General features: G+C 47.9%; 1 protein-coding gene across 1 annotated transcript in view; it reads right to left on the bottom strand.

Moving 5' to 3' along the window:
- The window catches only part of LOC144762435 (dynein axonemal heavy chain 5-like), a 1,437,549-nt gene that overhangs the window by 271,544 nt on the left and 1,150,651 nt on the right, over positions 1-15,354 (bottom strand). Inside the window, exons 91-93 of the mRNA XM_078647616.1 lie at positions 15,093-15,248; positions 14,677-14,886; positions 4,948-5,093 (exon numbers count right to left, since the gene is read on the bottom strand). Of these exons, the coding sequence (XP_078503742.1) occupies positions 4,948-5,093; positions 14,677-14,886; positions 15,093-15,248 (512 nt within the window). The remainder of the gene's footprint in view (positions 1-4,947; positions 5,094-14,676; positions 14,887-15,092; positions 15,249-15,354) is intronic.

Here is a 15,354-nt window from a genome sequence, read left to right as displayed (position 1 = left end):
CAGAACGTCAAGGGGCCCTCTTCATGTCCCTTGTAGTGATACCAAAAAACGTATAGTGATCAGGGCCCAAAACAAGGCCACCAAATCATTTCTCACCTCACCACTGTTTCCTGCAAGGGGGAGTAAATAATAGATTAAGTGAATATATGAATACATCACATAAGAAGATGTTTTCACATGGTGATGTGTGAGAAGCCCTGGATTAACTAATCCAGGATGAGGCGAGCAAGGCACACACAATCTTATATTCAAACATCTGCTAATTCACCTTCACTCCACCACGTTACTGCACCTTAGACAACAGAGGAGCATGATCACACATACTCGCCCAAGGTCGTCCTTATTAACCTGTTCACATTGTTTACCATCCTGAAATCAGTTAAAGTAGACATTCATTATCCCTATGTTGGAGCTGGCCCTTTTTGCAGGGTCATCCCAGAACCTTTTGCCTTCCTCCTGTATTTTTTCTGACTTTTTTTGTTGCTTTTATGACTTTGGGCACTTTACCACTGCTGTTCAGTGCTAACGTGCATGTGCTCTCTCTAGTAAACTTGGTGAGATGGTCTACGCCTGTTTGGCATATTTGTAAGATCCTTGTACAGTATTATCCCATATACCCAGGGCCTGTAAATTAAATGCTACAAGTGGGCTTGCAGCGCTGCTTTCGCCACCCACGAAGTAGCCTTTCAAAGCTGTCTCAGACCTCTGCCACTGCAAGTCCTGCGTGCGCAGTTTACTGCCGCAGTGACGTGGCATTTGAAGTGGTTGCCACATCTGAACTTTCCCTTTTACTACATATAAGTCACCCCTAAGGAGGCCCTAGCTAGCCCTATGGGCAGTGTGCTTTGTAGGTAATTAGGTAGGACTAGGACATGTGCCTTAACTATGTGGCATGTCCTGGTAGGGACAAATAGCCTATTCCGTTTCTCACTGCTGTGAGACTGCCCTCTCATAGGTGTGCATTGGGGAATCTCTGATATGTGCTTCAGTGGTAATTTCTCATATGATAGGGGTAACATGGTCATGTTTGGTATGTTTGGAATAGTAATAAATGCTGCTTATTGGTGAAAGCGGATTTGTTATTACTATTTTAGAAATGCCACTTTTAGGAGTGAGCATTTCTGTGTGCTTATGAGTCGTTGTGCCCTGCCTGGATATGCATTCACCATCTGGTTTAGACTGACAGGAGAGAGAGGATGTGCATTCACTCTAGACAGTCGCAAGGAGGGCTGAGGTGTGTCCTGCCGTTCCTGGTTGGCTCAATTCTAGGGTGAATAGACCTTGGCTGTATTTAGAGTGGCGGGGGGAGTTTCCCTTGCACCTGAATAGGCCTGGTCTGTATTTAGAGTGGTGGGAGGAGTTGCACCTGCACCGGAATAGGGCTGTGCCTGCTTACTACGATGTAGTGTGTCTAGGGACAGGGCATGGGATGTCAATGGGGGTGTTATACACTGCTAAACAGTGTTTGAAGTGCCCCCAAAACCAAGACTCTTTGAACTATTAGTACAGGGGCTGTGACCCGATATTTTAGACACTTAATGGACTTGTACAGAGATGCTGCTGGCTGTACAAATTGCGCATTGCCATGAGGAACTGTTGTGCTGTCAGGAGGAACCACCATAGGACTTTGTTTGTTGTGCTGACCTGCCCACCAGGACCCAATGGGCTGGATTACTGCCTGCCCTCCTTCTCTGGTGCCCCCAGTGCTCTACAAGGAGTGCTGTTATGCCCTTTGAATATTACAAACCCTATCGCCTTGTGAAGCGCCTCATCTTGAAGCAACTGGAAACCTCTCTGTGCTTGGCAGTAGGGGAAGATTCCCCAGTACAGTTACTGGGCTCAAGGTCTTGGTTGGGGCCTCTTATTCTGCTAGAAACCTCATGCACTGGCTCTCTGTTCGCAGCCTGCGCAGCCCTGGTTCTAAACTAAGCCTCCACCCACTGCAGCGCAAAGCTGCGAGCAGGGAGAGCCTGCTGGCAGAGGCATCGATAGAAGGAGTCCCCTGGCGTTGCCCAGCAACTACCCAGTAAGCATTGCCATGGGCAGAAGCAAGCACAGGCAGGATGTCCAGTCTCGCATGCCCTCGAGGGAGTAGTCGCAATGCAGGCTGGAGAAAAGAAGTTTGGCTCGGCCCGCTTCGAGTGAGATGCGTCCAAAGGAGAAAGGGGGCCATTCGCTGTCGTCAGCTAGGAGGGCTGCGCCAGGAAGAGAGCCGCAACAACGCCCGTCCCGCCCTGCCGCACCAAGAGAAAGCTACTTGGGAGGCCGCTCCTAGAGCAGAGGCGCGCCCGAGGGTCTCAGGTACGTCAGAGTTGGGGGCAGAGTAGCCCCAGCGCGATCCACTGTACCGCCAGGTTGCGGCCAGCTCCATTGGACCCCTGGGTGTGCCAGCGTGCGAGGTCTTGGGGACCAGCCTTTAGGAGTGGAGGGCTTCCACCGTGCGTGGTAGGTGCCTCCCTCTGTTGTTTAGACATACCTGGGGCATTGTTGCTGGATTGTTGGGATGGGGTGGAACCTTGATGAACGGCCCCGATTCCCCGCAAGATTCCTCTGCATTCATAGTATAGGTGTGCAGATGCCTTGCACCCTATATTCTCCTGGGGGTACTTTGTAAAACTTGCGGGAACATGTGCTGACCCATGAATGTTACCGCTGCATTCCATGCCCCGATATTGATGTAGGTTGTTTTAGACCCTAAACGGGTTAGAATAACGAGACCAATAGCATGTGTCTGCATAAATATATACAATGAGGTGCTGGTACCAAGTGGTAATCCATGTAGCACGCCCTGAACTGCTCCATTTTTCAATCCCCGGTGTAAAGATGTATGATCTGGTTATGCCTTGCAAGGAGAGGTTAAGAAGTATTCTTTCAGGAACCGCATGATATGTACAGTGTTGGTGTGTAGGGTGTTTTTGAAACATATGCAACCTGTAAGGTGTTTACTGTATTGCACTGCTTATGCTGTTATGAACATTGCCATATGGCAAAGTGATTTATGATCTATGTGACGTCATGAGAAGTGCCTAGTGACACAATGATTTATGTGATTGTGGGCTAATGTGTTTTATGAAAAATACAAAGGATATTTTTACATAAACTTGTGTGGGGTCTCCTTTGTGGTGAGCCTAGTGTGTTACTGGTGTGAGAGTGTGTTGCGAAAACGCTTTACACATTGCCTCTGGGATAAGCCTGACTGCTCTATCATGCTACCAAGGGGGTGAGCAGGGGTTATCTTGTGTGTGTAACACCCTTACCCTAAATAGAGTGGTGGGTTCTGCCTGGCTTAGGTGCATACCCTAGCTAGAAACCCCATTTCTAACACCCGTCCTCTACCATTTCCATGACATGCTCTTATTTTGATTGTTTACTCATTTTATGGCTCATCTCGACAGTAGTTCTCAGTCTCATTAATCAGGACAGAGCCATTGCCCTGAATTTGTGAAATTAGTTTTATTTACTTGTATTTGACATTCCACTTCTCTCCTACTGATTGAGATGTAAGAATACAGAAAAACAATGAAACTGTAGCAATGCCAGTATCCAACTACAAAAAGCATTTAACAAAGCTGCACTAAAATTGTATACTGTTGGTAGTGTTCTGGAAACCCTCTGCCGTCCAATCTGCAGATGATACTACTGAAATCAGTATGGCAACCAGTTCTGAGTGGCCAGCTACAGACCATCTATACTTACAGCCACAAATGATATGAACATTGTCATGCATCTCTAGCTCCCAGGAAAGTGATGTCAACAAGATGTGGGAAACATTAGTAGGTCACCCTCGCATCATTTGAATACACACCTCTCAAGTTTCTTAGTAAGTGCTTATGGAGCTTGGGCAATAAGTTGAAAAAAGTGCCTATATGCATTTTTAAATATTTTCTAAGGTAGTTTCCTTGCTGATTTAAAAGTTGTGGTTTCTACTTCTCAATGTTACTTTTTGGTCTAATTCCTGGCCATGTGAACCCCTCCTCTTCTGGTCGTTTGACATCACAATGATTGTCAATGAAAGAAAACACAGGAGGTTTAAAGAGAGACAAAAAAATGCATGAATGCACTTGTGATGCCCTGGGGATGCAACAGGCATGGGTTCCTGCTTTCCAAACCCCAGGCCTATATGGCACAATTGAAAGTGTTGCAGACAGTTGTGTAGCCCCTTCTGTAATATAGTGGGTGGAATTCTATAAGGGTGTACCCTCATTAGCATGGGTGCGTGGCCCTGGCGAAGAAGAGAAAAAGATTACTTCTGCAGCTACTCCATACTATGTTGTAGGCCTACAGGCAAAGAGACAGCCAGAAGGCACACTGACTCTGTGTCACAAAGAGGTGGTGTATAGTTATTGTACACCTCTGGAGGATTAAGCCTACAAGGGGTGAAAGACATTCCCAAGGACCCCCAGCTCACAGACATCATCCTGCAGGCAGGTGCAGTCATTCAGTGCGCCCGCCTGCAGGGGATATATTCCCCCTTTCAAAAGCAGAAAAGGTTTCTTCCCCACATGAAAGGTGGACCAGTTGCTTCAAACATCTGGTCTGGCCTTTCACTAATGCGCTGCCCCAGGGTAGCCTCAAGTTCCCAACTGTGTTGGGGGCAGCGCATTATATCTTGTAGGGCACACTGTCCCAGTTTGCTCCCAGAGCACCTAGTTGAATGTGTTCCATGCCACCCACAAAGACAGTTTGTCCTATCTATAAAACAGTCCATGAAGCCCGCCAATAAACCCAAAGATCCAAAAGGGCGAAGGCCTTTAATTCTATATCTAACTAGACCCTCACTCCTTAGTTACTGTATGTCTGTGCGTTTTACTCACTATGACAAATATGTTCTTCATGTTCAAGATTTTCTTTTGTACTGTATCCCCAAAAGTGTAAATTGTCATCATTCAAACGTTTGTGACTAAACACCACCTATATCACATATTCAAATAACTTAGGTAGACATACATTTCAAGTGCTTCGTCATGCTGTTGCTTCAAATCAATTAGCTTCTTGGTGACTGCCAGGTTATGCAGGAGTGTGCGGTCACTTTGAAGGGTCGTAACCATCTTTGCTTCCAAAGCTGAGAGCTCTTCCATGTTCTCCATGCACTCCTTAAATATAAAAAACATTATCATTGGGTCATTTTGGTAACTGGAATATAATTTACATCTCAAATTGGCACTTTAGCCGATTGATGTAATGAATTGTATACATGAAAACTTAACTTACTGACAAGTGTGCTAATAAAGTAACACTTATGTTACATAAAAGTACTCTCTCCTTTACTGATCTATTCAGTATCTTTAACTGTAGAGGAAACTAATTCAGAACATGAAATTAACCCAACAGCATCAACTGTTGCATCATCTCTGTTTGAACAAGAACAGAAACACTATTTTCAAATTAACATAAACGCAAGTTATTGGCTGTTGTAAAGCAGTTAAGTCTCTAGGTTTGCAATGGTTTGTGTGAGTTAGTATGGAAAAAAGGCAGCTCCTCCTTCCCCAACCCACTAAGGGCCCCAGGGACTCCATCCCCTGGGCCTTTTTTTAAATGAAGGGACGGAGTGCATGGCCCTCCTTTCCAAGCCGATAGCAGCCACTGGGACCCCATCCCTGGGGGCCAAAAGATATTTGTAAAAGGGGACATGGCTCTCCTCCCCAAGCCACAAGCGGCCATTAACCCATTCATTGGGGCTCTTAAGGGGGAGGGGGAGCACAGCCCCCTCCTCGAGCCAATAGTGGCCCCAGAGACCCCATCCTCAGGTCCAAAACAAATATTTTAAGGGAAGGGGGTGTGAGCCCCTCTCCACTAGCCACTAAGGCCCAGGGGAACCCACCTACCGGGACCTCCTTTTTTTGGGAAACGCGGACCTCCCTCCCAGGGCCTATAGTGGCCCTGGGAGACCCATCCCCTGGGACCTTTGGTGCTTGTGGGTGGGCGCTCCCGTGCCCCAACCAAACAATACGTTAATGCGTCAGGCAGGAGCAATATGTGTTTCCTGCCTGCTAGAGCTCTGCAGGAAAACAAGAGTGCTCCTACCCAGCAGCAGCATTTTTAAAGCTCCTGGCAAGTTGGAGCAGACATGCCTTCCCTGACCACATTCCTGAGAGCATGGAAGGTGTGTTTGCTCCCTCCTGGCTGGAGCTTTATAAATGCTCCAGCCAGGTGGGAGCAGACATATGTTTCCCTGCCCACACTGTTGTGAGCAGGGAAACTACTGTGCCCTGGAGTTGGGCATCGTGGGGCACAGTAATTGAGGCTTCTCAAGGGGGTGGGGTCCCCAGGGCCTTTCTAGGCTTGAGGAGGGGGGCTGCAACCCCTCCCCTTCAATTTTAGATCTGCTCGGGGATGGAGTCCCCAGGGCCTTTAAAGGCTCATGGAGGGGGATGTGTTCTACCCTCCCCAATAGCTTTCTCACCCCCATTATTGAAGTTATGGCCCCTGGGGATGGGGTTCCCAAGGCCTATACAGGCTTGGGGAGAGGAGCTGCACACCCCCATGTAATAAAGAAGTGGGCTCATGGTTTGGGATTCCCAGGGCCTCGATTAGGCTTGGATAGACCGCGATCCCGGGGCACTACTGTTGGATCACTGCCTTTTAAAAATATATATATTTTGGCCTGCCCTCCACCTTCCTAAAATTGCCTAGGCATCAAAGGTATCACTACCCTGCCCCCTTATACTATTTTTTACATTTAAGTTAAGGACAGGGGAATAGGTCCTTGAGTCCTGTAATAGAAGCCTGCAACATTTTTTGCCATGTTGCAGGCAACCAATCAGAGTGCTTGTTCCCCTTGGGAGCGTGTCTCCTATGGGAGCAAATAAGCCCAAGGGATAAAAAGCCTTCCGGGCCAATCAGAATGCTCTATTTTTAAAAAAAATGGGTTTGAGGGACTCTTGCAAGAGTACCTCGAAACCAATTGTCGAGAAATACAAATGATTTCTATCTTAATAGTTGAAAGACTACTGAATGGATTTACACCAAATCACGAAAATCACGCTTTCTGCACCAAGATCTTGCTTCTTGCCAAATTTGGTGTAATTCTGTTCAGTAGCTTTTTTGGTAGCCCTGCCTAAGAAAGTCTACAGGAAAATGCATGGGGGATTTTTCTTTGTTGGCACCCTTTTTTCTCAGCCCCTGCTTGATGGATCACCCCGAAACTTTCCATGAAGAAGCTGAAGTGGATGAACTTTTTTGGGGAAAGTTTTAGGAAGTTTTGTCAAACAGCACCAAAGTTCTTAGCAGACCAAAAAACTAACTATAGAAATGCTCTTCTAAGTACCCAGTGGCATCTGCCATTGGGTGAGATATGTATATGCATGTTGGGATTTGTGGTATGTGAGGGCCACGAAGCACCGCAGTAGTCCCACCAAAGGCGGATAAAACAGGAAGTTACGCCGCAAATCCAGAACGCAGCTCACCTGTGAACAAGGCTAGAGTATATAGCTGAAACGCGTAAGGACGATTGAATGCTGTGTTTTCTGCTGAATAAAGTACAAGCTGTATTGAAGTTTTGTCAAACGTGCCTCTATTCGGAAGAGTGGAGGTTAGCGCTGGATATATTGGAGGTGGTCCGCCCCCGAACGTCAGACCGCCCTGGTGATGGTCACGGCTCCTTGCGGACCTTTAGTGTTTGAATTGCTGTTTGTGCAAAAAGGAGCGAGACCCGCCAGCGCTGTTCCAAACCACATGGCATGATGTTTGCAGCCGGGAATTTTGGAAAAACACCGCTGGTAAGGGAAAGTGAAGGACACCGGTCGTTCACGTTTGACTTCAAGACAGCCTGGTACCGGCATGAATTGAACTTAGAAATCACAGCCTTAATGAATTATGAGCTTAGTAATTGCACCGTGAACAGACTCTGCACCTTTCACTGTCACTGTTGAAACACCCATGAAGAAATGCAAAGGGAGAAGGATTGACAGTGATGCATTTGAAGACAAGACTTTTTGCTTTCACGGTGCATGTTGGGATTTGTGGTATGTGAGGGCCACGAAGCACCGCAGTAGTCCCACCAAAGGCGGATAAAACAGGAAGTTACGCCACAAATCCAGAACGCAGCTCACCTGTGAACAAGGCTAGAGGATATAGCTGAAACGCATAATGACGATTCAATGCTGTGTTTTCTGCTGAATAAAGTACAAGCTGTATTGAAGTTTGGTCTGACGTGCCTCTTTTCAGAAGAGTGGAGGTTAGCGCTGGATATATATATATATATATCCTAGTGGCAGTATATATATTCTGTGTACTGTGTTAGACAAAGAGTAGAGCAATAGAATTCAAGAAAGTAAAGGATCAATATCCTAATTATCCAAACTAAGGGGACCATTAGGATGGCGGGCGTATCGCCCCCGCCAGGCTGGCGGTAGCCACCGCCGGCCTGGCGGGGGCCATCCACCCGCCATCCTTGCTGCAATGACCCCCGCCATATTAACATGGCTGGGGGTCCGCGGCGGATGGAAAGACCGTCTGCCGCTTTTCTGCCCCGGTCGCAAGGCGACCGGGGCGGAAAAGTGTTTATATGGTGGCGGTGTCTATCAGACACCGCCAGTCATATCAGGATGTGCTTCGTCAGATGCATTGCTGCCACGGAAAAGCATGCGGTCTTCACTTTGGGGGACAGTTGCAGGACCCCATGGTGAAGGCGAGGTGGGGGGTGCACATGGGGGGAACCTGTGGTACCCCGCTGCATTTGCATACACAGTGCGGCAGGCACCGCGGGGTGCCTGCCGCTTTGTGAATGCAAATGCATCACAAGCATTTTTAACATTGCGGCGGCGGTGGCTGGTGTAAACACCGCCCGCCGCAATGTTAAACATGTATGATGCGGCCACCACTGTGGCGGGCGCATCCTAATACCCCCCACGGGACCCCCGCCCTTATGGCGGGCGGTCCCTTGCCTCGATGGGATGGCGGGCGGACTAAGTCCGCCCGTCATCCTAATGGCCCCCTAAGTTTTTGTTTTATATAGCGCAAACTAGACCCGAGACATCGGGTATCAGAGCGCTTTACATGAGTACCAGTTTCACTACAGATGAATACATTCATTTTATTTTTTTAGGCACTGGGAGATTAAGTTATTTGCCCAGAATCACGGGATGTTGAGCGTCATTGCCGAGACCCGAACCCGGGTCCCCAGGTCTGAGGTCAACCGTTTTAGCCGCAATGCTACATCCTTTCCCCCTAAGTAATTTAATTGCTGTATTTTGTAAATATATATATATATATATATATATATATATATACAGAGAATATGCATTGCCCATTTTATATATGCTGTATTTTAAAAAGCATCAATCTCTGTATGATTGATGTACTTCTTATTTGCAAAACATATGCATGTTGCTATAACATTCTTATACTGGAAAGATAAGTTTAAGATAAGTATTTTTTTTACTTTCGAGCACATGCTGCTGAGCGTTATGTTGTCCTTTCAGTCTGGCACATTCCAGACATAGATGTGGAGACATATAGGTCCCGATTCACAAAAGTACTCTGAGACAAAATCCTAACTTTACGACTTTCGGTATTCACAGAAGGCATTTAGAAATACTAAAGTTAGGATTTGTTCTCAGTTAATCTTAATTTTTCATCTTAAATTAAACTTAACTTTAAAACTAGGATTGTGTCTCAGTTAAACTTAAGTTTGTCTTAAATTTAACTTAAGACCAAAATTTAAGATTAACTGAGACAAAATCCTAACTTTAGTACTACTAAATGCCTTCTGTGAATACCGAAAGTAGTAAAGTTAGGATTTTATCTCGGATTATTTTTATGAATCGGGTCGAAAGTCTTTAGGTAACAGTTTCACTTCTAAGAGGCTGGTGTGGGTGTGGCTAAGTCAGCTGCTTACCAGTGCTTAATTTGTGTTGGTGTTTGCCGGTGCTCAGTACTGACACTTATTTGTAAACACTGGCAAGTATTTATGAGAATCCATCACATGGTGCCACTGTGTGCGTATTTTTTAGCAGAGTTCTTTTGTGGAGCATTTAACTACTTAACATATCTTGAAAAAAAGGTAAATCTATAATTTAAATTTACAGTTTAAAGTGACATGTGGGTACCTCCAGCTGCAGTTGACCCGTGGGAAATACCTTGGATCCTGACTCTTTTTTACACATTAAGCACTGATGCTTTTGTATGACCTTTGCAGCCATGACAAGTCCTCACATCCCAAAATCTTTTACAGTCCTTAGACAAGCATTGGTAATGCATTGGTTTCTGCTATGTGATGAATAAAAAGCAGTTTTTCATCAATAATCGTCTGAGACGAAGGAAAGAGCTCCCTGACAAGTAAGATGGGAGTGGAAAGGATGTGGCGCAGCAGGCAGAGCTGCTAACTCGAGAGCTGGGTATCCCGGTTCGAGTCTTGGCAGCGTAGCATCCTGTGAATCTGGGTAAATAACTTAATCACTCCATTAGTTGCTATATAGATCTGCTGCAAGATGGAAAGGCAAAAAGAGGCAACACTTATCAAACAAGCATTGGAAATGCAATAGGTCTCGCAATAGAATAGTTAGACATTTTTCTTTTTGCAAATGGAAGAGTGGCGTTGCGTGGATGAGTAGCGTTGCGTGGATGAGTGGCGTTGCGTGGATGAGTGGCGTGTGTGAGTGGCGTTGCGTGTGTGAGTGGCGTTGCGTGTGTGAGTGGCGTTGCGTATGTGAGTGGCGTAGCGTGTGTGAGTGGCGTTGCGTGTGTGAGTGGCGTTGCGTGTGTGAGTGGCGTTGCGTGGATGAGTGGCGTGTGTGAGTGGCGTTTGCGTGTGTGAGTGGCGTTGCGTGTGTGAGTGGCGTTGCGTATGTGAGTGGCGTAGCGTGTGTGAGTGGCGTTGCGTGTGTGAGTGGCGTTGCGTGTGTGAGTGGCGTTGCGTGTGTGAGTGGCGTTGCGTGTGTGAGTGGTGTTGGAATGCAATAAGTATCGCATTAGAAAAGTTGTAGTTATTGGTCTTGTAAATGACATAAATTTTTTTTTTTTGCGATGTTAAAATTGCTATATTGATGGCTTTGTCATTTACAATGCCTATAGTTATAACTTTTGCAAATGTGACACCTATAGCATTTGGAATGCAACATGTTTAGTATTTACGTGACTTATATGGCAGCTCTGGTCGTTATGCTACATCTCTAGATAGTTTTATCTTCCGCAAATGTGACACCTATTGTAACACAATATGTGTTGTGAGGGTGAGTGAGGGTGAGGGGATGAGGGTGAGGTGTTGAGGGTGAGGGGTTGAGGGTGAGTGAGGGTGAGTGAGGGTGAGGTGTTGAGGGTGAGGCGTTGAGGGTGAGTGAGGGTGAGGCTGAGGTGTTGAGGGTGAGTGAGGGTGAGGAGTTGAGGGTGAGTGAGGGTGAGGGAGTGTGAGGGGTTGTGGGTGAGTGAGGGTGAGGATGAGTGAGGGTGAGGGGTTGAGGGTGAGTGAGGGTGAGGGTGAGGGTGAGTGAGGGTGAGGCTGAGGGGTTGAGGGTAAGTGAGGGTGAGTGAAGGTGAGGCTGAGGGGTTGAGGGTAAGTGAGGGTGAGTGAGAGTGAGGGTGAGTGAGGGGTTGAGGGTGAACGGTTGAGGGTGAGTGAGGGTGAGGGTGAGGTGTTGAGGGTGAGTGAGGGTGAGGGGTTGAGAGTGAGTGAGGGTGAGGCGTTGAGGGTGAGTGAGGGTGAGGGTGAGTGTGGGTGAGGGTGAGTGAGGGTGAGTGAGGGTGAGGGTGAGTGAGGGTGAGTGAGGGTGAGGCTGAGTGAGGGTGAGTGAGGGTGAGGGGTTGAGGGTGAGTGAGAGTGAGGGGTTGAGGGTGAGTGAGGATGAGGGGTTGAGGGTGAGTGAGGGTGAGGGGTTGAGGCTGAGTGAGGGTGAGGGTGATTGAGGGTAAGGGGTTGAGGCTGATTGAGGGTGAGGGTGAGGGTGAGGGGTTGAGGGTGAGTGAGGGTGAGGTGTTGAGGGTGAGTGAGGGTGAGGGTGAGTGTGGGTGAGGGTGAGTGAGGGTGAGGGTGAGTGAGGGTGAGTGAGGGTGAGGGTGAGTGAGTGTGAGTGAGGGTGGGGGTGAGTGAGGGTGAGTGAGTGTGAGTGAGGGTGAGTGAGGGTGAGGGTGAGTGAGGGTGAGTGAGGGCGAGGGTGAGTGAGGGTGAGGGGATGAGGGTGAGTGAGGGTGAGGGGTTGAGGGAGGGTGAGGGTGAGGTGTTGAGGGTGAGTGAGGGTGAGGAGTTGAGGGTGAGTGAGGGTGAGGGTGAGTGAGTGTGAGGGGTTGAGGGTGAGTGAGGGTGAGGGTGAGTGAGGGTGAGGGGTTGAGGGTGAGTGAGGGTGAGGGTGAGTGAGGGTGAGGCTGAGGGGTTGAGGGTAAGTGAGGGTGAGTGAGGGTGAGGCAGAGGGGTTGAGGGTAAGTGAGGGTGAGTGAGAGTGAGGGTGAGTGAGGGGTTGAGGGTGAACGGTTGAGGGTGAGTAAGGGTGAGGGTGAGGTGTTGAGGGTGAGTGAGGGTGAGGGGTTGAGAGTGAGTGAGGTTGAGGCGTTGAGGGTGAGTGAGGGTGAGGGTGAGTGTGGGTGAGGGTGAGTGAGGGTGAGTGAGGGTGAGTGAGGGTGAGTGAGGGTGAGGGTGAGTGAGGGTGAGTGATTGCGAGTAGCAAAAAAATCGTATGGAGCCAGGGGCGTAGCGCAGGCTCCTGCAGGGGGAGGCTGGGACAGGCTGGGGTACCCCTTGAACTCAATTTCTACGACTATCCCTGAGTTGTGAGAAACTGGTGAGGGGGGGGGATTCGGAAGGACGGGGTGACATCATGTAGATTTACACCATGGCATCGTGCTCCACAGCAAGCGAACGTCTCCCACAAACGGCAACATAGCGCGGCACAAAAACTCGGACTCTTTCCCCTGAGGGAAACGCGCACAGGCCTGCAGAACGGCTTATTTCCACCCTGTCAGAAATGGCACCTCAGCATGTGCCTTCCCTCGTCACTGAACAGGGCATATTGAACAGGGTCGAGGGCTGGAGGGCAGGCAGCTCGTCCTGTTCTCTTCCGTGAATGTCTAGCTGATTTGTCTTGCCAATAAAATATTATTTAACCGGGAGATGGAAACGTGCAGAGAAATGGATAGAGAGTGAGCGGAGACAAATGGAGGCGGGGGCTGGGGAGAGCGAGGGTAGGGAAACAGACAATAGGAAAAAGTAGAAAGAGGAAACATGCAGCAATGGAGAGAACACATCAGAAGAGCAGCTGTAAAATGGGATTGCGAGAGGGAAAATGAAAGGACATGTGGGACAGAGGAGAAGAGCACGAGGTGACCCAACAGGAGTAGATGGGTACTGGGGAGACATGACAGAAGTTAGAGATTAAATAGGTGCGACGGGGGTAAGAGGGCTGAGATATAGGGGTGCTTAGAGCGACGGAGATGCAGGGAAGGAGAGTGACGGTCACAGAAGGGGAGAGGTGTATAGAGATGGCGGGAGGCGGACGAGGAAAATGGTTAGAGAAGGAAAGATGAAGGAAGCACGAGGGAGAAAAGGAAGACGTAAGAGGGTGAAAATGCGTAGAAAACAGAAAAGATTAATAGGTGGGGGAGAGGGCTAGCGAGGGGAGAGCAACAGAATAGACGATCGTGATTAGAGGGTGAAAGGAAGAGAGATGAGAGATCGTGGGACGGAGGTGAAGAGAGAGATATTCGTATAACGTGTAAGAGGAGATAGCTGGAGTGATAGATGAGTTGAGATGAGGATGAGGGACATCGAGAGGTAGGCGATTAAATGGAAACGTATTGAAAGGAGATGGGCAGTTGGAGGAAATTAACAAACAAGACGAGGGCATTGCTGTGGGGAGGGGGTGGAGGAGAAATGCACACGGCGGGCAGGGGAGGGGGCGGAGCGGGGAGAGCGGCATGTGGGTGTGAAGAAGCCGGGGCCTTTGAAGTGAAGCTAAGCTTCACTTCAAAAGGTGTCGGGAGGAATGCGGCTGAGGGAACAGACGGCGATTGCGGCTGAGGGAACTGATGTGCACGCGCTTTTAAGCTCAATGCACATGCGCATTGAGCTTAAAAGTCACGGGCACTGCAAGGAATCGCCACGATTCCTTGCTTCTTAGTTAAAGGTTGTTTAAGCCGCAATAGGCTCGCAAGCTCGATGCGCATGCGCATCGACAGGCGAGACCTAAAAATAGTTAAGCGGATGGTAACAATATTTCGGCTACGGGAAACGCACAGGAACCAATGAAAAGCCATGAAAGAGAGGAGGTGGGTTGTAAGGCCCTTTTACGTTTCTATTAAAAACAATAGATTTCACAAGCACAGCGCTGTGCAGACGAAACCTAATAAAAACGAGCTGTGGCAGCAGATATAATAAAAGTGCTTAACGTACTCATTTCTGCTGATGATGAGGGAGTGGGATGTGAACATGTAAGCAGGTTCAGTAAAGTATGCTAAAAGACAGAGTCAGGGGAGAAGATGGGGTGTTTTATTTCCGCTGTTTTAATGCTCTCTGCTCAAGGGCAACTTTGCATACCTGTCTCAATTGTAAATATTTGGTGTCACTCTGTAACCAAAACACATGGAGTGAGTTAGAAAGGGAGCAAAACATCCCATGGACTACGTATATGAGGTAGCTTAGCGATAATTACACAGCTCTGATTTTCAGAGGTGCATAAATACAATAGATCTTTTTTTCAAGTTTCAACACTGCATCAATGATATTATTTCCATATATTCTCAGAATGATACCTGTTCTAAAGATTCCTGCTCTTCTTTCAACCTTGGCTTCTCTTTTAGAACAAATCTGTCCAGAAGCTGTTCCACCAGTCCCTCCTTGTCCTGGGAGAAGTACAGCATGCTGCAAAATGCTGCCACCTCGGAGGGGATCTCCTCGGGCAGGCTGGTGGTGTGCAGGTACATCTGGAAGCCAGGGTGGCACTCGACCTCGTGCTCAGCAACCTGGTATGAGGGGCACAAATACCACAGTTAGCAGGACTTGAATGGCTGGCAGGATGCGCCATACAGATGTACACTGCATGCCAACATATTAGGAAATACAATGCAAAATTCATACGGCAGCTTTCATTAATTTACTGAGCCAACAGACACCAACATATGCTATTTCAAAAAAGTTCTGCATGACATCACAACATCTATATCATTACCATCATTTTAAATGGCACATTATGGTGCTGAAAGTCGGGCTTGGAGCGAAGAACCTGGGAAAATCTTGCATCTTTGGACAAAGTTTGGATGTCACAGTAGGTAAGCAGCAGGGACAGGCCATCTGTCAGGCAGGAGTCGAGCTGGGATCGAAGCTCCTAGTAAACAAAGAGGACAGTGATTGGTAGTGAATGTACACCCCTGAAAATAAAACAGGATGATCTAAATCCTGTACAGTGAGGCTTGCACAACCATCAGCTGGGT

Source organism: Lissotriton helveticus, chromosome 6 (assembly GCF_964261635.1).
Source record: "Lissotriton helveticus chromosome 6, aLisHel1.1, whole genome shotgun sequence".
Lineage (NCBI taxonomy): Eukaryota > Metazoa > Chordata > Amphibia > Caudata > Salamandridae > Lissotriton > Lissotriton helveticus.
Note: the sequence above shows the minus strand (reverse complement) of the source record. Positions and strands in the feature narration are given on the sequence as shown.